Source organism: Phytophthora infestans, genomic scaffold (assembly GCF_000142945.1).
Source record: "Phytophthora infestans T30-4 supercont1.67 genomic scaffold, whole genome shotgun sequence".
Taxonomy (NCBI): domain Eukaryota; phylum Oomycota; class Peronosporomycetes; order Peronosporales; family Peronosporaceae; genus Phytophthora; species Phytophthora infestans.
The window spans coordinates 325,102-346,449 of NW_003303692.1; the positions used below are offsets into that span (position 1 = coordinate 325,102).

Here is a 21,348-nt window from a genome sequence, read left to right on the forward strand (position 1 = left end):
GCGGCGTTGCTGTCTTGCTTGGGTTTTACTTCGCCCAGCAGAGCGAGTTGAGCGGGGTTGTCGGTTGTGGGCGCGGCGTCTCTAGGTCCAGTTGAAGGCGATAGTTGCTCTACACCATCTCCGCAAATTGCCATCGCGAGAAGCTCTTGGAAACCGCCTTCGGATCCGCTCACAGCGGTAGCGACCCTTTCACCGTCGCCATCAGTACGAGACATGGTGCCACGACGACAACTTGCAGCAGTGTTGGGGATTGAGGAGACGCCACTGCTACCACCATCATCATCACGGCCACTGCAGCAGCTTTCGTCGGGGTCGACGTCAAAACAAAAGTCCGGTTGATAGTTGTTTCCATCCCCAGCTGCGTCGGCGTCTAGGTTGTCGTAGCCTTGGTCTTCGTCGCCCTCGTCGGACATCTCAACGACGTTTGCCTTCTCGCCGACCGCCCTATTCAGGTTCGTGTGATTCGAAATGAGAACTGCAAGAGGACGTCCACCATTAACACCAGCAAAGCCACGCCCATCACCGTGGTGTTGCTACTGGAGCGCCTCACTACTGATGATCGGCTGTTACAACCATTTGATTCGCAACTATTGAGGGCTTCGGGTCGGCAAGGAAAGAGGGCCTAGACTGAGAGCCAAGCAAGGCTGGGATGGGCTCGCTGGATGGATTGAACGACGCAAAAAACGCGAGCGTGTCAGCGTGGCGCGGTTGTGAGGTATCAAGAATCAAGGAACGCCTTCTCCGGTCGAGAACGCGAGTCCTGAATATACTGGAACGCCTCAGGGAGGCGTTCCAAATGAAGTGGCTGATGGTACCGTGGAACCCGTGTCGAGCAAGGAGGCTCGGCGAGGCCACCGAGTGGTAGTCGGGGAGAATTGTCACGGTACACAGCTAGAAGGAGGACTCGCCATTCTCTCGGACTGCGTTCGGAAGATCTGCTTGCTGCAGAAGTCACAGGCCACGTCCAAGCAACTGTGCTCTCCGGCCCAATCGGCGGCGCTCCAAGTTTAGAGTGGAACGCCCGGCCGTCGACAGGGGTGGGAATTTGCGTTGGACCTCTACGTGGGGACGATTTACAGAAAGGTAAGGAGCCTAGTGCTCAGCTGGGAGCTTTAGGTAGAAGCTCAGTCGTGATTTTCCTTCTTACAAGAGAAGTGCTCAAGAATACAACAGCAACTTTACATTTACGTGATAAACCTAAGTTCCTACGTCGGCCTGCTAGATACACGACCCCGACCTAAGGAGGATTACCGCGACAGTGATTTGCACCTGTAAAGCCAGACCAGCTCTGAGTCCTGCAACCAGGAGTCTTCTCGCCCAGTGAATGAGTGGTTGCTGACATACGTAAAAGTTAGTAAGCGCACAACACGGAGGAAAGGTTTTTAGCTAGCAGAAGGTTGCATCACTCCAGCATTTGCACTGCAAGCAACCCCCGTCAGAATATCTCCCGCCGGCCAGCACTTAACAGTGCTCCTTACGTTCTCCCCCTGTAATGGCATTGACCCGCAGCAGGACCGTCACCAGTTCGCAGGCTCGTTCCGTAACCACTTTCCCATTGTTATCCACCGGTGCTCCTGTGTCAAGTTTTATAATACGTTTCGGCCATTTTCTCCGGTCCCGATTAGATACGAAAAATGAGTCTTTTTTATAAAAAGAAGGGGCCTCTTTTTTTAAAAAAAAGGTATTAGAAAATAGCTTTCTTGATCGTAGAGTGATATGTCAATGAAAATGGGCCCTGGGTAGACCGAGCATGAGGCTTGCGCAAGAGCTCTCGTATTTAATCTCCAAATCTAAGGCAAATAGATTTGTAATTAGTGAAGCATGCGCACCTTTAACTGTGTCTAATTTGGGAAGTTGCTGCGTTGAATTCCATGGAAATCGTGTCTGAAAATGTTAAAACGGAGCCCAAAGCAATGGCAGACCAGGCAGCGTTACTGCTCTGAAGGTGACGATAACAAGAACAAACTCTCCGATACAGGAGAGCATGAAAACCGAGAGTCGACGCGCACGAAACGCTCTCTGTAGCGGGAGCCAAAGTGTCAAGTGAATCAGATCTTTTGGTCGAGTAACGATGTGAGTGCATTTTCGATTGGAAAAGCATGCACAATGGGACCATTTTCTGATTAACTGTAAGCGACCCACCGAAAAATTGTTCGTTGAAGATGTGGACATGGATCGTCAGCAGTGATGGCGCGCATCTTGCGGAGCAAACGCAGTGCTCATGCTTCGACTGCTACGGCGTCACTTAAGAGATGGAGGCAGGCTTCTGCTTCAACAGACAGACGATGGCATCAACGCGCACTGAAGCGGCGAGTTCGCGACCAGACCGCCTTCGCGCCGCGGGAACTTCCGCCGGGAAGACGCCAAAGATTTCATGTAGATCACAGCAAACGCACGCTGATTTACAGATCATAGACTGGGCGTCGCGTAACGCGAGTCGGCGATTTGTGCTTTGAAGCTAAAGTCGCGATTAACGCACTCTCGGTAGCGCTCGAATTCGAGCAACAACTCGTTGTCAGTGAGCATGAAGCTGCTGCAACCAGCTGGGATCTCCAGAGAGAGCAAGACTTGCTTCTGATCGCTTGGACCTACGCACATTGCGCCGACAGCAAGCTGAGCAGAGCCCACCAAGGCGACCAACGTGCGGTATTCGAAAAACCACGGCGCTGATTTGGTTCGGTAAAAAGGTTCGCCGAGCGTTCCGGCAAGGTGGGCCACCCGTTACACAAACGCGGCGAGCTTCAATTTGGCCGGCAACGGATGACTACTTGGCGTTTGTATGCTCTTTTGGACGCCGGAGCTCATCTCGGGCACGTCACTTCCACGATCGCGCGCAGCGCTATGCATGCAGGTCTGACAGACGGTCTGTGGCGTCCGGGGGCAAACCTGGCCGGGTTGATACCCTTTGGCGGAAGCAGGCAAAAAATGCTGGTTGTGTTTTGAATGCTCGTGTTCTCGAAGCTCGGCTGGCCAACGTCAACTTGCCGGCGTTCAACGACACCTTGTGGTCGGAGATTGTCCCGCGCGAACGGTAAGGCCGTTTTGCCCCTAGACTGCACCCATTGCCGTGAGTTCGGCTGTACATTGATGGAGGCTATCCATCACTTTTGCTGGCACACTACACTTGGCAGAGACCAAGGTGGCGTGCGATGCTGCGATCTCGACGAAGGGGTCCGCAGGCAAAAACGCTGAAGAGAGGTCAAGATAAAATTAAGCCCACGGCATCATGGAACTGGGTGCGGCTTATGCAGCCACAAGCGTTTGCAGTTGCCAATTAAATGTAGCAGTAGTTGTTTGCCAACATTTTCGTGGCATACAAAAGCCCATAGCTCCTGACATTCGGAGCTGCTGGCGCTGTCGTCCAGATAAGATCGGCCCGAAAGTATCTTGGCGCCCCGTCTCCCGTCACTGGGACGCGATCCAACGGGTCGCGCACAACACCTTCTGATTGGTCAGCTTACATTTTTGCCGTATGACCACCGGCAGACCCGACGGACAATGCTGCCCCGCCGCCGTCTCCCAGCAAACGTTGCGGGTCTTCCACGGTTCATTCGCGGATTTTCAGTCCACGTGACCAACCTCCCAGTCGAATATCGAAAATCTTGTGGCAACAGGCAATTGTCAATCGCCCCGATGCCGTCCGCAAAAACCGCCCGTCCGACCACGGACGCGACTGCTACCAGACCCGCCAAGCGCGCGCGGGTGTCGTCTCACGGCGTCGGCAAGGTCAAGGCTGCCAGTGACGCGACAGACCTGCCTGCAGCTCTAGCAGCCTCGGCCGCTGCATGCAAAGTTCCCAAGTTCTTGCGCTCGCTGTATGCGATCTTGCAAACAGAGGACCCGGACATCATCTCATGGGTGGAGAACGAGGAGCTAACGCCCAACAGCGTCACAGCCTTCCACATCCTCGAGATGAAACGCTTCGAGCGCGAGATCTTGCCCAAATACTTTAAGCACCAGAAGTTTGCCAGCTTCCAGCGACAACTCAACAACTTTGGCTTCCGCAAATGGACCAAAACGCAGTCCAGTGGTGTCTGCACCTTCAGCCACAACTGCTTCCCACCGGACTTGTCGGCCAACAACAATCCCAACTTGTCCATCCGGGAGCAGTGGCGTCAGAAGAGCACACAAGTGATCCCTCCTCCGACTGCGACGATGAACGGTCTGCCAATCAAGAGACGCATCGTCGGCAATGGCATCGCCAAGGCCAAAGCAAAACAGGGCGACACGGCCATCCGTCGGAGGCCAGTAAACGTTCAGGTTCCTGTTGGCATGGCCGACCCGTTCGCCGATATGTACCGCAGTCCTAACGCCAATGCCGGCATGGAGAGCAATGCCTTCCGCTACAGTCTCAGCCACCAGCCACCTCTTAAGAAACTGGCCCGTCCAAATATCGCTATAAAACAGGATACAACCCAACCGCCCAACGGTCTGGAAGCCTTTTGCGACGATTCGTTCAAGCAGTTCATCTTGCCGCCACTTCAACCACACCATTTGATGTCTGCCACACCGAAAAATACTGCGTCACTGACACCCACGTTCTCCAGCCACAATGACTCCAAATCTGGTCTGGGCGGTTATCGCTTCTCCATGGCGAATAACAACGCTGCGTTCTCCGAGTCTAGTTACAGCAATGGACTGAAGCCATTCGACTTGAAGCAAATGGACACGCAGCCTCATCCTTATCGACCGGGAAATGCTCACCAAAATGAAGGAAACGCATCTGCCGACGCAGCGCTACAGGGCACCTTCCTGGAGCCGTGGATCTGGGACGCACAGACTTCGTCGTCGAACTTTGAAATCGGCCCATTTCCACTCGAATTCGACTGCAAAAACGAGTTTGAGTGGGAAGAAGGCAACAGTTATCAGGTTGTGTCCACTTCTATCGGATGCGGCATGCCCAACAAAGAAAGTAGCCATCAAGAACGCGGTGTGCCGTCCAACACCGAGGATTTCGGTTTGGATAACTTGCTGTTCGTTGAGTAAACGAAACAAGACAAAAACTGGGAAGTGAAACAACAACATAGCCCACACGCCCTTCAAGGGGCGTGTACCAACTCCGACAATGTCTGCAAATGTCGGTGTAGCGTGTAAATCGACATGTAGTGTACTTGACGCAGCACGACAAAGTAAAAGAAACATTTTTTTTGAAATGAAGGCCAAATTTAACATTTCCTGATATGCAGCTTTATTTCAAAAAAAAATCGAAAGCCAAATTTAACATTTCCTGATATGCAGCTTTGAGTCGATGCACCTTATCTTTATTACGCGATCGTGGCGCTGGTCGGTGGCGGGGTAGACTGAGGTCGTACAACACCTTCGCCGTCGCACGCGGAGCAATTGTGCTCTAACACCATGGAGTTGTACACGACCTTCTCAATGCGATGGCCAAGGCATCGCGGACACAACTGAACTGTCGAGCGTCGCGAAGTGAAGAGAGTGCTCTGCTGCTGTTGCTGTGCCCATTTATCAAGAATGCCGCTGGCTTCAAGTTCTTCGCGGCTAGAGTATCCCAGCCAGTTCATGCCGGTGTTTGCGCTGGGTGTCGAGCTCCACGACATCGCATGCTCCGCGTCTACGCGAACGGGAATTCGAGAATGAACGCATGAGGGAGGTTAAGATGGAAAGCACCGAAGAGGCGCTGACCGTTGGTTGGCGACGCTACGTCTTTTCCCTAGGCTCGAGAAGTCTCTTGGCTTCTTGATGGAGACGCTGGTGGGTATCTATTTGGGTGGGTCACTGGCTTGACCCAACGGGACCTCAATGAAAGAGAACAAGGCCTGCACGTGATTGCACATCACGTGACTTCACTTAAAATGTGAAGCAGTAATAAACCCGCTCGTCCATTGCAGGATTCTATAATAGAATCTATAAACCACCCTAGTTTATTGCTAAAGAAACTTATTTTGCGGTAGCGTCGCTTCCACCTAGAAAATAGCTTTACGCCAAAAAAGATGCCGCTGATTCAACGGTAATAGCGAACAGTCGAACAGCGTACGCATGCCGACAAGCTCGCGTTGGGGGACTTTTCGTTCATGCGGTCGCTTATTCTCTCAAAAGGCACAGCTTCGATACATGTAGCAGTATCGGACTCGTTGGTAATGATCACGAGTTGCAATGCAACTTGCATGGCAACTACCGTTATGCAACTTGAGATCATGACAAAGCTCATGTGGGCCACATGAGAACGCTAGCCCACCGAGATTTGCGTAATCGCTTGACAAGATTAGAGTCGATGACGCGGGTGGATGAGAAGCTCGGCCGCGCACTGGCCCGCCGTCGCACCGTGGGCACGTTGCGCACACTTCAAGTGCCAGATGAGGGCGCTCCCCTTGCTGTGGATTTTTACTCGAACGACTATTTGGGTTTCGCGCGCTCGCAACCACTAAAGGAGCTCGTGAAGAAGCGTCAAGACGAGCTGCAGGGCCAGCACATGGCAACGCTCGGTGCTACAGGTTCACGGCTCATTTCAGGCAATTCACGGTTGTTCATGGAAACAGAGAAGTCGCTAGCCACGTTCTACAACAGGTAGGTTGCTGTACAGAGGCTTGCGCTGAGCTCTGGACTTACTATTGTCGTAACTTGAACTTCAGTGAGGCAGCGCTGCTGTTCAACTCAGGCTACGCTGCCAATGTGGGCGTCATGTCTTGTGTACCACAAGCAGAGGACGTGATCCTGTACGACGAATTGGTGCACAACTCGTGCCACGAAGGAATCCGCCTGAGTCGCGCATACGCCAACGATCGTTCGTTCTCATTCCGACACAATGACCTGGAAGATCTCGAGCGTAAACTGCAAAACTATTCGTCTTCGAACGGAGTCGATGCACTACAACCGTGTGTATATGTCGTCGTGGAGTCATTGTACTCGATGGACGGCGATTTTGCTCCATTAGACGCTATGGCTGCTCTCTGTGAGAAGACGGATGCATTTCTAATTGTCGACGAAGCTCACAGTACTGGTGTCTACGGACCTCAAGGATCCGGTGCTGTACGTGAGTTGGGTCTAGAAAAAAAGTATAAGAATGCTATCGTGTGTCGCGTGCACACATTCGGTAAGGCCATGGGCTGTCACGGTGCTGTGGTCTGCGGTTCCCAAGTGTTGATCGACTATCTAGTCAACTACGCGCGGTCTTTCATCTACACCACAGCGTTCCCCTTCGACCAGCTCGTGTCTGTCATCAGTGTACACCAGTTCTGCGCTACCTCTGCAGCCGAGATATTACGTAGCCATGTCATCGAATTGGTGCAATATTTCAAGAGAAAGATAAGCCATACACCGAGTATCCCGTGCAAGGCACTACTTGCCAGTGACTCTCCTATCCAAGGCGTTGTATTCGAAGGCAACCACCGTGTATTGAGAGCTTCCCAGCAGATGAACGCGATGGGTATCCGCGTCATCCCCATTCGCTCTCCAACTGTCCCGAAAGGTGCAGAGCGCTTTCGTATCGTTATCCACGCCGACAACACGCGCGACGAAGTGGATCGACTCGTGGACGCTCTTGGTGCCATGTTCGAAGCCCGTCGTGACTCCAAATTATAGAAAAGTGAAAAAAGGTAAATGTATTTTGGGACGTTTAATTTTTTGGTGCTGCATTTAGTTTTTTGTTATCCAACGTTCGATAATTTCTTACACTGCGTTGTCGACACGAGCCGTACTGGCGCCTGCGCGTAGTGTGACGGACGCGTCGTCTTGAACTGCTGCCTTGGCCATTGCTCGCTGCAACAAGCGCGCACATCCGATGTTGCCGCTCTGTTCGGCAATATACAGTGGGGTATGGTGGTCCACGTCTTCTCGAAACGGGTCGGCGTGGTGGTCCAACAACAGCTTAACGCAGAGTGCGTGGCCACCAAGAGCTGCTAGGTGCAGTGGCGTGATACTGCGCTCGTCCGTGGCGTTCGAGTCAGCACTGGCTGTCAAAAGCAGTCTTGTGCACTCATTGTGGCCGCCACGCACTGCGTAATGTAGGGCGGTGAGATTCTCAGTACTGCGGGCGTCCACGTTCCGGTCGGTAGAATGGACCCAACGTTTCACAACGCGCGCGTTGCCAGACTCGGCTGCTTGGCGTGCGAAACCCGGGAGATCCGAGACCGGGTTCATACCACCACTGCCTCTGTCTTCCTCCGTGACGGATTTGCGCTTTTTGCGCAACAGCTTTCGAGCCATAATCTGCACCTGCTGCTTCTGATACGAGGACGCAGCCACGAGGAAGACCAGAATGAAGACGCCCACAACGCCCAACGCGAGTGCAAGAGGGTGGATCTGCATGCTACCTGAAGCCGAGGTGCCCGCGTTGATGCGGGCGTATTCGTGCGTGGTGGCGTCGATGGGCTTCATGGCGGAGGACAGATACCCTTGGTCAAACTGAAGTTGGTCAAGTCGTGACGCGTAGGCAAATATTTTTGACGAATCCCACATAAATCTCGTTTAAGTATCGTTTTAAAAAAATACCGGTATTAGAGCGGCTGATACTTGTCGACTTAACCACGATGGAAGGTGGCGACTTGTACAGCGGTTTGGCGCTGCCCAAGAAGACCAAGCGCGAGCGAGAAGAGGAAGCAAAGGCCAACAAGAAGGCGGATGACGCTACAGCAAAAGAATCTGAGGTGAAGCGCCGTCGGGTGGAGAAGAAGTCGCTGGATTTGCCAGCCACTGTGTCGAAGCTCGAGGGATACATGGTGCGTGTGCCCATGCGTCAATTCATAAAGTGTTCGGTCGTGTTTGGCGTTTTTGATGTCAATCTGATTGTTGTTCTCATATTGTAGCTGGTGGAAAAGAAATTTGCTAAGGCCAGTGCGTTATTTTGTCAATTAATATCGGATCAACTGAATGCTGAGTCCAGCGAGCTCTTCATGAAGACATTGACGAAAGTGATCGATGAGAAGGGGGAAACAATAAGTGGCAGAAAAGAGTTTCAGATTATGATTGAAACGCTGGATGCAAAGCACGACGTGCTCCTGAGTATTGAAGGCGATAAACGAAGCGAGCGAGAGCGAAAGCTGAATGTGTGGAAGTTTCTGGCCATCACACACGCACAGCTCTTTACGGATGAAACATATCAGTTCAACAAAGCTGCAAAAGTGGTGAAGCTTCGATTTGAAGAAATAGTACAGAGCCAAGAGGGTCATGATGAAGAGGAGCGAGCGCGACGACTGCATTCAGAGCTGATGCCACTGCTACGCACGTTGTACAGAAAACTCAACACTTCGTGGGCCACCACAATTGTCGAGGGGGTCCTGGCGTTGGGAACTCGCTACCGTCTACTGTTTAACGAGCAGGACCGAGTGGATATCGATTCGTGGACAAAGGGCATGCAAGATCGCCGCAGTGTACCTGCTATTGCTCGGTCCGCCGGTTCCGACGCCCGACGCAACATCGTTGCAGCGAGCGGGTCTAAAACCTCGGAAGCTGGAGCCAAGATTCCCGGTAGATACAACCATCCACTCTTTAACAAAGAGATTTAGTGAAACGAACGTTAGGAACACGAACGTTAGGAACAAACGCTAAATGTAGTCATCTTGTTTTTCACATTTCGTAGTTTATGTGTCAGCAGACATTTTGGTACCGATAATTCGGTACCAGTCTCAATAGTAGACTCTATTTTTGCCAGCGCCTTGCCTGAGCCACACACACTGAGCAGCTTCTATCCTTCGTATTCCATGCTCCGTAGCGGCCTGACGCGCGCTGCGTCTGGTGTGGCTGGAGCCCAGCCAGCTCAGCAGCTGCGAACCTTTGCTTCCGGCCACAAGAAGCGCCTGACGTGGCGTCAGAGGGCCAAGATTGAGGAGCGCAATCGCAACCCACCGCCGCCGCGTCAACAGCCTCGCCAGAAGACCCAGCGCCAGAACTTCCTTGTGTCGCCGCCTGTGGACGATGGAAAGAAATGGCGTGTGCTTAGTGCCGGTGTCTTGGAGCGTTTGCCGATCATCCAGCCCGATCTGAAAGACTGGGAGGTGGATTTTGAGATCATGCAACACGAGAAGGCACTACGCGAGGATCAGAGACTAGAGGAGGATTTCTGGTTTATGGAACCCGGCACGAAGCATATTACGCCTGAGGAGGCGCCGTGGCCTAATGCTGAGGAGGATCCGGAGGAGATCGTGGGCGCTGGCTTCCACCTGGCCCCGCGTGAGACCGAGGATGACGCTAACGACAACCGCAAGTCACTTAACCGCGCTCTAAAGGGGCGCGTATTCTTGCTGGTTAAGAACGACCAGAAGGACGCCAAGTACCCATGGTTCTTCCCTGTGGGCGAGAAGCAGGGCGCCGAGAAGATGCGCGATGCTGCGCTCCGACATGTGAGCGAGACAGTTGGTGACGAGGTCGAGGCGAACCCGGTAAGCTTCGCGCCCATAGGCTACGTGCAGTATCTGCACGAAAACGACTCGGAGTTTGACGGCACCAAGGTTTTCTTTTACAAGTCGCAGCACTTGGACGGAGATGTGGCACTGAACCAGGACAGGGCTAGCGACTACCTCTGGGTGACCCGGGACGAGCTGTCCGAGTATCTCGAGCCGGAAATCGCCGACTACATCCACAAGATGGTGCCGCCGTAAGGCACATTTCTGTCGTAGCTAGCTCACACTCTGCTCTGGTCCTTGATGGATATGGTACTTGTAGACAGCCCAGCTTCTCGCCTTAATAGATCGCCAGCCGAACGGATTTCCGACAGGTGCATGTCTTTTGCCAGTTGAATGCAAAAAAAGCAACCGATTGTCTGTTGTTGCATGCACATAGTTGCCGTTTCAATGATCTCCTCGAGAAGTGTGGCGCAATGCTAAAGCAACTTTGTGGCGAAACGCTTGCCATGTCGCGAAAGCAGACAGACGAAGATGGATACTTATTTTTCCACAACAGAAAACCTCATTATATTTATTTTTTTCTTGACAATTTACAGACTGGGGACGACAAAATGTGTGGGCTGAGAGAGAAAGAATCCAAAACGGTTTCCGAGCTTGCTGTGTGGCGTAAGTAAAGGTCTCGCCCTTTTTGGCGGAATGGTTGCTTGAGTGGTTTACTGCGATGGGCGCGGGCTGTTGAAACTGGCGTCAAGTGAACCGGTGAAGCTTTGGCGTTTGAGGGAACTTCGGCGTCTCCGGATGCTCTTGGCCTTCTCTTTTCTCTCCTGGATCTCGATATCGAAACTCAGTTTGGGTGCGGCGAAGCGGTTTAAGCTCACGTAGCTGTTCTCCACACTCGAGTGCAAGGACACGAGGTCGGGTGGTGTACCGACAAAGTCGTTGAGTAGGCGACTAGCACGGGCAGCGGGGTGTCGTTGTGCGGCCGCCAGCATAGCGTGGAAGTACTTAGCTCGTCGTTCTAGAAGAGGGATACTGTCGAATTGCAGGTAGCTCCACACGCCGCCCTTGTCGGGTAGTGGGGGTAACGCTGTCTCTCTGTCTTCGCCACAGTCTGTGACAGAGAAGCGGAGACCTACAGCTGCGTCCTCGTCTTCGTTGTTTTCGTCACTGATACTGGCCATGGCCGTGACGGACGCTAGTTTTCGGTGTGATACCGGCATGACTTTGCTCAATGCTGCGTGTAAGTCTCGGAACTCGGAGTAGCGACGTCGCACCTTGTAGGCCGATAGCGGGCCATGTGCGGTAGAGCGCACGATCACTTCATAGTAAACGACGCCGTCGGTGTCGCGGCTGTATCCTGTGACGGATGCACTACGGTAGTTCATAAAGTTCTCGTCTTCCTCTTCCTCAATCTGTGCACCTGTTGCATCGCTGCGTGGCGAACACGTGACTGCGTTGAATGTCCAGCTGCGACCATGGTAGTGAAGCTGGTTTATCTGGTTCTCTCCTTCCGGCTCGGGTACAGACTGTGTTCGTTGCAGGTCGCTGGAGCTGGCCACACTACCTGAACTGCTGCAGTTGCTGTGAATCTCGTGGCTGCTGTCATGACTTGCGCTGTGTATTCTCTTGCTGGTTGTGTTCTCCAGCAAAGAGCCACGTCGATGCCGGTGGCGACCCGTCACTCGGGCACGGCGCGGGTAGCCAAGTTCTTGTTGTAGTAGACTGAGCGAGCTGCCGGCACCCGAACTGAGTGCACGTCGCGCGTGCCGGGCGTGCTGTTGGCTCTGGAATTCGAGCTCTTCCTCCTCGGTAAAGGTATCCGATTGGTTGTTCTCCACCGTAAGAACACTAGCCGTGGAGGCGCGGCGCGGCAGTGTGGACAGCGACTGAGATCGGCACCCGCGTATGGGCACAGGCACCGCCAATGGCTCCTTGAGAGTGGGGGCAAGCGTCGTCGGGGACGCGACGGTGACGGCGACCACGTCAACGAATTGGCCGGGCATCAGCGTCGTAGAGATCGGGCGCTGAATGTGACGAGACGCGGCCTATGCGCAGGAAGGCGAGTTGGATAATGAGCAGAAGAGAGAGAGAGATTCTGCTCTGCAACGCAAACAAAGCTCGATAAATATTGTGCCAAATAATAGGAAAAAGCCAAAGAGCTTTGAAAGTGGCAACGGCTGTTCGGCAGTTTTCTTTACCAAACTTAAAGCATAGCGGGCGGAAAGTGAATATTCTCACTGGGCTTTGCCTGAAAAAGCGGGTGGCGCTCTCATCACAGGGCGGAACTCCAAGCGCCGGCTTGCTCTCTTGCGCAGATTCCACGCTGCCAAGCAGACGGCGGCTTCGTGTGGCCACCGGATACTGTGGTGCTGGCTCAGTGGCACAGCGCACTGAGTCAGTGCGCTGACAGACGCCCGTGTCGACGATCCTGGATGGACGGGCGTCTTCCACGCAGGTTCGGTTGGATCTATAGTTCTGTGAGCGGAGCCGTCAACGCCGACCGCTGTCGAGCGACTATCCATCGGCTGACGCTCTGCTGCTTGGAGACTTGACGCGGATCCCGCTTTTTGCCGCAACAGAGCTGGGCTCCGATGTCAAATGGCTCCCAGCTGGCAAAAACTACGCCGCTTGTCCACACTTTTAATTCGACAAAGAGCGCGTCAGAGCGTTCTTGGGCAGCGTCTGGTAGAGATCATGCCGCTACAATACGTATACTTGTAGGGGATACGTCGGAACATTCGGTGACCGAATAATTGCCGAGATCGGATTGGCATGTCATTGTTGCTTACATCGGTCGATGTGGAGCGTTTTCTTTTTCCCCTAAGCAAATTTTGGTGGCGTTTTGCCGCACCATGCAAAAGATTGCGAGTCGTTTTTGGTGTGGATCAGAGGTCTTTGGTAGTCGAAGCGAACATGGCTACAGATCGCGCCCGTTACGTTGCGAAAGGTCGCAAAATGACTACTCGGCTTGTTTTTTTTACAAGCCCCTGCGCGAAGCATACCACTCCGAACGGCGTCGATCTATAAATATTAAACGCAGAGCATAGCGCCATCGTTATTCAGTAGAAAGGGCTGGTGCTACGCCATGCAAGTCAGACAGCCATTGCCGTTGTCGTTGCGGCAGTTGAGGTTTCGGTTCGCTGAGAGTAGCAACGCGTCGTAAAGATTCCTCAGTTGCAGCCCCCGTGAAACGATCCGCCGACGAATGGCATCGGACGAGCAGCAGCAGAATATGTGTACGTGTCTGTGCATCTTCAGGAGCGGAGCAAAAGTTCTACTTCGAAGTAAGAAATTTAAGAAGCAATCTGATTCCTCCTTCAACAAATGTGATTATGGGAACCACATTAAATTCAGCTTGAACAGATCCACACTATTAGAGTGAAAGCTACGAGCGTGTGACGCCCGGTTTTTTTTGTGAGGATTGCCAGAGACGAGCGTCACACGTTCGTTCAGGTGATGTAGCTACGACTGATAAGCTTTCTACAAGTCGTATACAAATGTATATCTATGCACCTTAACATCCGAATACTGTATACTTGAGTGCATTTTGTGCCCATTATAGCACTGCCGTTGGTTGCGCACTGGTCGGGCGATGCCACGCACCGTGCTATCAATGAAGCCGATACACCTGTCGATAGGACTGCCGTGTGCAAGAAGCTTGCTGCACTTAGCGTAGATTAGGTCCACCATGAAGCGAAAGATCAGGCACAGCGCACTGGGCGACCTGCCGAACATCACAGCAAGATCCCCGTACCGTCCAGGGTACGCGAGCCGGCGCAGCAACGCACAGAGCCCCTCGACTTCACCAACGCGAAGGCGGCTCGGTAGCTTGTAGTCTTTCTCAAGCCGCAGCGCCTTGTGCAGCCGAATTACGTCACGCTTCCAGAATCGGAAATTAAAACGACAGTCTCCGTCGCTTAATGCGTTGAAATTGAAGTTGCCCTTCAGTGTGAGGACTGGTCGTGGAATAGGAGATCTGGCGAAGAGCACAGCAGCGTCCTCGACGAGGATGAGGTTCAGAGCGGTCGCTGCGAGGACTAAGCTCTCCTCGAGCATCTTGACTGGCTTGTGTGCTTTGCAAATGTTGTATACACCAAGGACGGATAAGAGCTTGCGTTCGCTCTGCAAAATGCTTCGCTGGCAAACCAACGTGTGCGGCAGTGTGATTAGGGTTGTGTGATTGGCGCTAGTCTACAACTCACACAAGTTCCTGCTGCTAAACCACTCTATTGTCCTGAAGTAACGAGTACAGTGGGTGCCGGAAATAGCTTGCACCCTAACAACTGTATTTTGTATGGGGCTTACAAACTTCAGCATTTATCTGCGGTCGATTTTAAGTAGACCGCCACTATTAACGTTAATAGTCACCCATTTCCATTGGTGGTATTCGCGAAGGTTGCCAACCATTACGACCTATTGCAGTACATAACATGTTAAGGGAGTCAGCCACCAAATCATATATAACTCAAAATATTTCGTTCTTGAAAGGAGTGATTAACTCAAATACTTCGTTTTTGTAAGGAGTGTTAAAGTGTGTTGCACGAAGGTCGCACGAAGAGCGCAGAAGCTGCTGCATAAATGCCTGCTATAACTTCTTTTTTGCCTTGACGGGCTGCTGTACAGCATGACTACAGTACTCTGAATACCTCTGTAGTCGCAATACTTACAAAAGGGTCACAGGTAATTGAGCATCCACCCTCGATAGCCCAGACTACGATTACCCTTGCAAAGCCCAAGTCAAACATGAGGATAAATCTACCTTTATGTGATCACGCAGTGGAGCTACGACGCCCGCTGTACGGATAAGATGCACGTGCAGTGGGCGCCGTAGATAGGAAGAGCTGTATCGATGGATAGTGCGGTTTCCTCCTTCGGTGATCACTATGAATGCGGCAAGTAGACTTGATTAGCTCTCTAGAGTTAGGCTCGATGGCCTTCCCCCTCGAGCGCGATTGATCTTGGTTCATGGTGCCCCCATGCTGAGGCCTTGATCATGCTGCTTGCCGCGTCGCGAATCATTCCTGGTCGTAGCCGGGTGTACACAGAGAAACACCAGCTCAACCATCTTCCCATTAGCCGGATGACCAGGTCACTTTTTTTCGGCAGCTAGTTACGCGCATGCTCCTCCGATTCGGAGTGAATGACAGGAGTAGTCTTTTGGTTCCAGTCCCATGCTCTTGGCCGCGTTCTTGATTATCTTGGACACCTGAGTCTTCTTGATTGTTTCTCTCTGTGAAGTAGAGGTAAGATATGGACCCAGGGTCACATTCTCTGAGCGCCAATTTGTCCTCACTCGTAAGCAAGCCTGTGCTGCCAACACCGGGCACAAAATGTGGTCGTTCGAGCGATAGTGCCTAGCAGAAACGCCCTGGGCGATCCGATCGCCTTTATGAGACTCGAATAGTATTTCCACGGAATGGGCGTTCGCGGCATCGGTTCTGACCTGTTTACCTTGCTTGTCCCTTACGATGATGTTATTTGCCTTGACGTAATGAATCCCGTCCTTCCCGGCAGATCGGTCGACGGTCACTGAATTCCAAAGCTCTGAGCATCTGTCTAGGAAGAAGAAGCTCAAGATGATTGATCCCCAGAGAAGCCGTCCACGCGGGTCCAAAGTGCTTAGGATCTCCCACATCTTGAGCAACACTGATGTAGTAACTGGCTGCTTCCGGTCCACCTGACTGTTCGTACGTTTGTATCCTTGAGCAGTAAGCTCAAATTCCGGATCATGGTAATCAAATTTGGCGTTCCAAACCGCCTTTTGTGCGAATGCCACCGCTGTTATTTTTCCGTCGAATGTCTGGTACTAATTTCCTGTCCTTGCTTTGTTGTGTCCCTTTGAGGCACGGAGTCCGGCAAAAAGACCGACCATCCTTGCTTATTGTGGCCTGGGCAATTCATCGATCCACACGAGGAATCCAAAGTCGCCGCAGAACGACTCCCAGAACTTGAAATTCCTGTTGTAACGGCCAAGCGTTCCTTCCGCCACGGATACTCGTTTGAGCTGCTGGTTTTTCTCTTCGATTCGTTGTCGTCGCTTTGTGTCTGCGTCGCATCACACTGGTCAGTCTTAGTATGAACATCACAGTTCGATGTCCGCTCCATACTCCTTCTTAAGGTGTGTGTCTAGTAAAATACACACGATGCCGAGCCTAGCGCACAGCGCACTGACGTAGCTCCCCTGTCCAATTGCTGATGGACAATTCATCCTGTCAGCGACCCGGGTAATCCATCGGCAGTCGCTGTGTATCGCAATGCTCTGTCAGTCATGAAGAACCTTCAGCACTGGTCCCTACAAGTGTGCTACTCTCGCGAGGGCCATGCCAACAGCGTCGTCAGCTTCGAGCTGGTCACTATGAGCGAGCACTAGCCGCTCTTCAAAAGTCGTGCTGGTCACCACGATGCTATGTTGGTGTGCTTGTACCAACTACATATTGCTAACGTCGTCGTTGTAATCGAGTAGTCGTAAGGGGCTGCCTGGAAACTCGCTCTCGTATTTCCACCAAACCAAATCCTTCTGAAGGAGCTCCGTCATTGGGACACCTGCCCTGTGTCGCTTACGACAACGGTTCTGAAGCGCTTCCAGTCGCTGAATGAATGGCTTTGTAGCTGGGATGAAGCTGATCATGGGCGTAGAACTCCCACCAGACTGTCCAGCTGTTTTAGAGTGATAAGCTTCTTGGTCATGGTACCTTCGATCACCCTGCGCAACTTCATCATCTTCCTCTGAGGAATAGTAATGGTTTCGTCTGGAATGTTCCAGGCGATGCCCACTGCATGGAATACATACGCCCAGGTCATGAACTTGCCTTCGTGCCAGCCTTCGGAACCGAATATGAGTTTAACCCCGTCACGTAATCGTTTCTCAGCCTTCCGAAGGCGATCGTCGATGTCGACCTCGATCAATACAATGTCGTCCACCCATTGGAATATCCAAAAGGGTTCTTCGTATCCTTGAACTCTGGAAGAACCCACTCTCTGGTTGTGTCGGACTGCCTTTACGAAGACAGCGAAAACCCGTGGTGACAATATCCAACCGAACACAGCCATGCCGGAAACAATGCCATGGGTAGAGCGGGGTAGTTTCCCCCCAAAAGCTGATGCATGACGAGCATGAACTGGTACATGATGGAAGGCATCAGCGATATCCGCAACCATGGCATAGATGGCACACCCTGGGTGTCGGCGAAGGAGGTCGCAAATACGAAGCGCGATTGAGACAAACGGGTCCCAAGTTGCATCTGGAGAAGCTGACGAATCGGTGTGGTCATTGATGGAGCGGCCTAAGGGGGCAGATAAATCGTGGATGATCCGACCGTCCACATGAAGAGGTTTGTCCTTCTTTGCTACTAGGGCAAAGGAACTTGAGTGAAACCCAGGGTCAGCCTGGAGCGTGTCTAGAGACGCAATGAGGCAACGGCCTTTGTAGTAATCCACAAGCAGCTTTTCGGTCACGATGGATGCACCGGTTAATGCGCCAATGTAATTGTCCGGTACTGGGCGAACACCCCGGCGACCAACTGGGTCGATCCATCGGGGGGCCACGCCATGCTCAGCGATGTCACACAAGAATGGAAGCTGGGGGTACGAGGCTAGATGGGCCCGGTATAGCCACGGTCTCAAAGCTTTGTTAGGTCAGCCATCATCGGCGGTATGACCGCGGAAAATTTCGAGCGTCCCTGCCATACCAAGCTCTGGGTCGGCAATAAGGGCGTCCTGAATGCTCGCATCCACCACTGGTACAGACAGCGGACCCGATCTGGCCGTGAGAAAGGCAACGTCTGTCGGGAAAGACACATCAAAGCGTGCAGCCACCGCCTTGAGGCGCAGGAAGACGTCCTCTGGAACGCAGCCCAAAGCACCATCAACCATGCAAGGACGCGTTGCCCTTGTGGCAAACTCCGACGGAAGGTCATGCGCAGACGTTTTGACTCGAGCGGGATTCGGTCGGCTGGAAACAAGTGGATGACATGGTAGGGGGTAATGGTGGAGCAAAGCGCTTCTTGAAAAGATGTGCCATAGTGGCGGGCTCCTGGAGAACCAGTGAATAGGCGGCGACGACATGAGCATAGAAATCAGCGACTGCTGGCTGGGTCGGAGGTATGAACCGTACAGAAAGTGCCGAACTGTAAGCAGGAGGAGAACCTGGAGGACACGGCCACATATACCCACAAAGGACCTGGTCCGTAGCAGGTGGTACGCTATCGATTATCCAGTTGCACAGAGCATCCGCCGCGCCGTTGTGCTCCCGACGCATGTGTCTCATAGAAAATGAGGGGCATGACCGCCCCCAAGGATCGAATAGATGCAGCCCATGGTCGAAGACGAGACGATGGTCAGGAGTACAAACCCCGGGCCTGATGAACGATGAGACTCGAGTCGCCAAACACGTGAAACATTCCGATGGGGAAAGTGGACTTGAGCCATTGTAGACAGGCTAGAAGACCCTGGGCTTCCATGACATTGTGCACTTGAACCTCAGCGAACGCTCGCACTTCCCACTGAAGAAGGCGAGACGACGTCGACCAAATGCACCACGCGTAGACACTGCGACCCGAGGATACCCGATGATCTCCATCGAAGGCACAACGAAGACTGGCCCGCAAATCCGGTCATTTACATCGCGTCGGCATGATAATGGCTCGGAGCAGGGGTCGCAAAGGTCAAGACGCGAGGCGCATTTGGAGGCGATATACACGCATATGACACCGCGTCAGACACGGGTGGCATTGTGGCATGTACGCCAGGCGCAAGAAGTGCCGATGGACGCGCATACGACGCAGTGTCAGACACCAATGGTACTTGTGCGCCAGGCGCAAGAAGTCCCGATGGATACGCATACGACGCTGTAACAGACACCAATAGCATCGCAGCTTGTGCTTCACTCGTAAGAAGCTCCGACAGACATGCATCTGACGCAGTGCCGGACACTGATGGTGAGGGTGCGTAGGGCACATCGTTTGCGTCTGACGCAGAGGATAACACGTAAGGTAGATCAATTCCCCATAGTCGTATTAATACGGAGAATGCGTTGTGATGTCTGGCATCCATCCCAGTCCCTTCACTCGCGTTGTGGATGACCTTCTTCGAGAGCTCCAAAGTGGCATGTAACCCACTGAAAAACGTTGGCGGAAGCTGGCGGAGCACATAGGCATGGCGGCACCGCGGGAACGAACTGTCCGATGTTGCCTGGAAACGGACCCACACCTGTGTGCCATTAGCCTGTAAGGTCTGTGCTCGTGTTGCTGGCGGGATCAGTGTAGACTCGGCGGTGGGCCTGGCGCCCATTGCCCGCGCGACGACGCCGTTGATGATCAGCTTTAGTGCGTTGAGTGTCGGAACGAGAGGGCCCTGGTACATCAAAAACGGAGCAAAAAACAGCGTTGTGAAGCACCTGGCGCACGTATTGTTGATGCTCAGGAGAGTCACGGCCGAGCACTCTGAGTGCACGAGTGCTCAAGTCGCGACAGTCCACACCGGTAAGGATATCCGTGAAACGTTCGCTAAACACTGCCTGGTATAAGTTGCACGACGCGTGCACAACTTGCGGCGGGGCCCGGGGCATCACATTATGAACATCATCGCCGTGAACGGTACGGAATACCGCCGCCAGATCGACCGGATACCACAGCGCTGCCGCTTCTTGAATGACAGGAAGGACATGCTGGAGTTGGTCCGCCCGGCGGATCTGAAGGGGAGGTCCAGGTTCGGGGCCACCCCATTGCGAGTCATCACGAATGCCGATGCGGTCCTGCTGGAACGTCTTAGGGTCTTCTGAGGACAGGAAGTGGTCGATGGGTCGATTTCCAAAAATTAACAGCGAACAGCATCTTGGTGGTGACTTTCGACACTCGGTATCGGCTTCGAAAACGCTCGCTCTGGAGCAAGGAGCCGACCTGGAACATGTCGAGCAACCGGTAGAAGTCATCCGTACCTTGAGAGGACTGGTCGAAACGAGGCCCAACGCGTGCAATGTTATGCACTGTAGCTTCATTCTCCGATGGCCGAAAGAGGCTGCTACCAGCTGGTCGATGCCCCAGGGGCAAGCGGTGAGCGCGTGGTCGTGAGCGAGAGCGCCGACGTCTCAGAGAGGACGGAGATCGCTGACGCCGGACACAATCGTGGTGAGAACGGCTCCGAGACCACCGCCAAACAACAGGAGGCGACCGGGAGCGAGTGCGGGAGCGTACACGCCTGGCGTGCCGATGGACGCGCGGAGGCGAACGGGAACGGGAGCGATTCCGGTGAAAGGAACGTGAGCGTGAGCGGTTACGGACAGGGGCCGCGTTAGACTGACCATACGCCACCAAATCGTCGTGGTTAGTTCGAGGCGGGGAATCACGTGTGTGATCACGGTGCGTAGGGGGGGGGCGACTGGTCCAGGACCGGAACACGCTGAGCTGGAGTGAGCACACTAACCGAAGGGTTGGACGCCTGGCGCTGACCACATACCAGCTCGGTCAATTGCGTCATTCTTTCCATCAGGGCCTGTGCTGATGCTTGAGAGGCCCGTTGCTGCTCGAGCAGCAAACTAAATAGGCGACCGTAATCGGAGACGGCACGGGTAATTGGGTGCCTGGCACTGCGTTTGTGGATGCGGGTTGCATGGGTCCAGGACTTAGACCCAGTTGAGCTGCACCCGCTGTGATGTTGCCCAAAGGTGGCCTGGCCTGGAGAATCCGAGTTGGAAGGGCAAATATGTCCGACGGGGTCAGCCTCGCGTCCTCAACGGTGAGAAGAGGAAGGTCTGGATCAGGAGCGACGTCGTCTTGGCCAACATCCATGTTCGGCACGGCCATAATGCGGAGTACAAACCTCAGAGGCGTAAGCGCCGTTGTTTCCCTGCGAGGCGTCACGTACGCCACTGCGCTAGGGTACAGATCAATCGTGGAAATGGGGTTACTGGAGCCCGTAGCAAAGGCATTATCCAAGTGAGATCGAATCATTCGCGTGTCCAACGTGCCAGCAAACGAGAGTGAGGACCAGGTCCCGTCGAAGCTGGGAGATGTCATCGAGACTGGTAGCCCGTGGTAATAACCCAACATGT

General features: G+C 53.3%; 6 protein-coding genes across 6 annotated transcripts; 4 read left to right on the forward strand and 2 right to left on the reverse strand.

The window, feature by feature from the left end:
• Positions 1 to 3,633: 3,633 nt before the first annotated feature.
• On the forward strand, positions 3,634 to 4,986 carry PITG_18326 (uncharacterized protein; the record flags this gene model as incomplete). Its single annotated transcript, XM_002997731.1, has 1 exon — positions 3,634 to 4,986. The coding sequence occupies one exon, from the start codon at positions 3,634 to 3,636 to the stop codon at positions 4,984 to 4,986; it is 1,353 nt and encodes a 450-aa protein (XP_002997777.1).
• Positions 4,987 to 6,235: 1,249 nt separating this feature from the next.
• On the forward strand, positions 6,236 to 7,542 carry PITG_18327 (aminotransferase, putative; the record flags this gene model as incomplete). The annotated part of the gene is made up of 2 exons (XM_002997732.1): positions 6,236 to 6,528; positions 6,594 to 7,542. 2 exons carry the CDS (start codon positions 6,236 to 6,238, stop codon positions 7,540 to 7,542), a joined length of 1,242 nt encoding a protein of 413 aa, XP_002997778.1.
• An 87-nt stretch (positions 7,543 to 7,629) lies between these two features.
• Positions 7,630 to 8,381, reverse strand: PITG_18328 (uncharacterized protein; the record flags this gene model as incomplete). Its single annotated transcript, XM_002997733.1, has 1 exon — positions 7,630 to 8,381. The coding sequence occupies one exon, from the start codon at positions 8,266 to 8,268 to the stop codon at positions 7,630 to 7,632; it is 639 nt and encodes a 212-aa protein (XP_002997779.1).
• A 108-nt stretch (positions 8,382 to 8,489) lies between these two features.
• Positions 8,490 to 9,464, forward strand: PITG_18329 (uncharacterized protein; the record flags this gene model as incomplete). Its single annotated transcript, XM_002997734.1, has 2 exons — positions 8,490 to 8,678; positions 8,766 to 9,464. 2 exons carry the CDS (start codon positions 8,490 to 8,492, stop codon positions 9,462 to 9,464), a joined length of 888 nt encoding a protein of 295 aa, XP_002997780.1.
• A 195-nt stretch (positions 9,465 to 9,659) lies between these two features.
• On the forward strand, positions 9,660 to 10,598 carry PITG_18330 (uncharacterized protein; the record flags this gene model as incomplete). The annotated part of the gene is made up of 1 exon (XM_002997735.1): positions 9,660 to 10,598. The coding sequence occupies one exon, from the start codon at positions 9,660 to 9,662 to the stop codon at positions 10,554 to 10,556; it is 897 nt and encodes a 298-aa protein (XP_002997781.1).
• A 416-nt stretch (positions 10,599 to 11,014) lies between these two features.
• Positions 11,015 to 19,866, reverse strand: PITG_18331 (uncharacterized protein; the record flags this gene model as incomplete). The annotated part of the gene is made up of 18 exons (XM_002997736.1): positions 11,015 to 12,346; positions 12,540 to 12,768; positions 12,803 to 12,938; positions 13,304 to 13,322; positions 13,905 to 14,423; positions 14,670 to 14,714; positions 15,061 to 15,182; positions 15,753 to 16,059; positions 16,213 to 16,346; positions 16,463 to 16,482; positions 16,598 to 16,728; positions 16,810 to 16,958; positions 16,994 to 17,122; positions 17,339 to 17,698; positions 17,990 to 18,142; positions 18,652 to 18,848; positions 18,922 to 19,619; positions 19,696 to 19,866. 18 exons carry the CDS (start codon positions 19,864 to 19,866, stop codon positions 11,015 to 11,017), a joined length of 4,851 nt encoding a protein of 1,616 aa, XP_002997782.1.
• Positions 19,867 to 21,348: the final 1,482 nt, after the last annotated feature.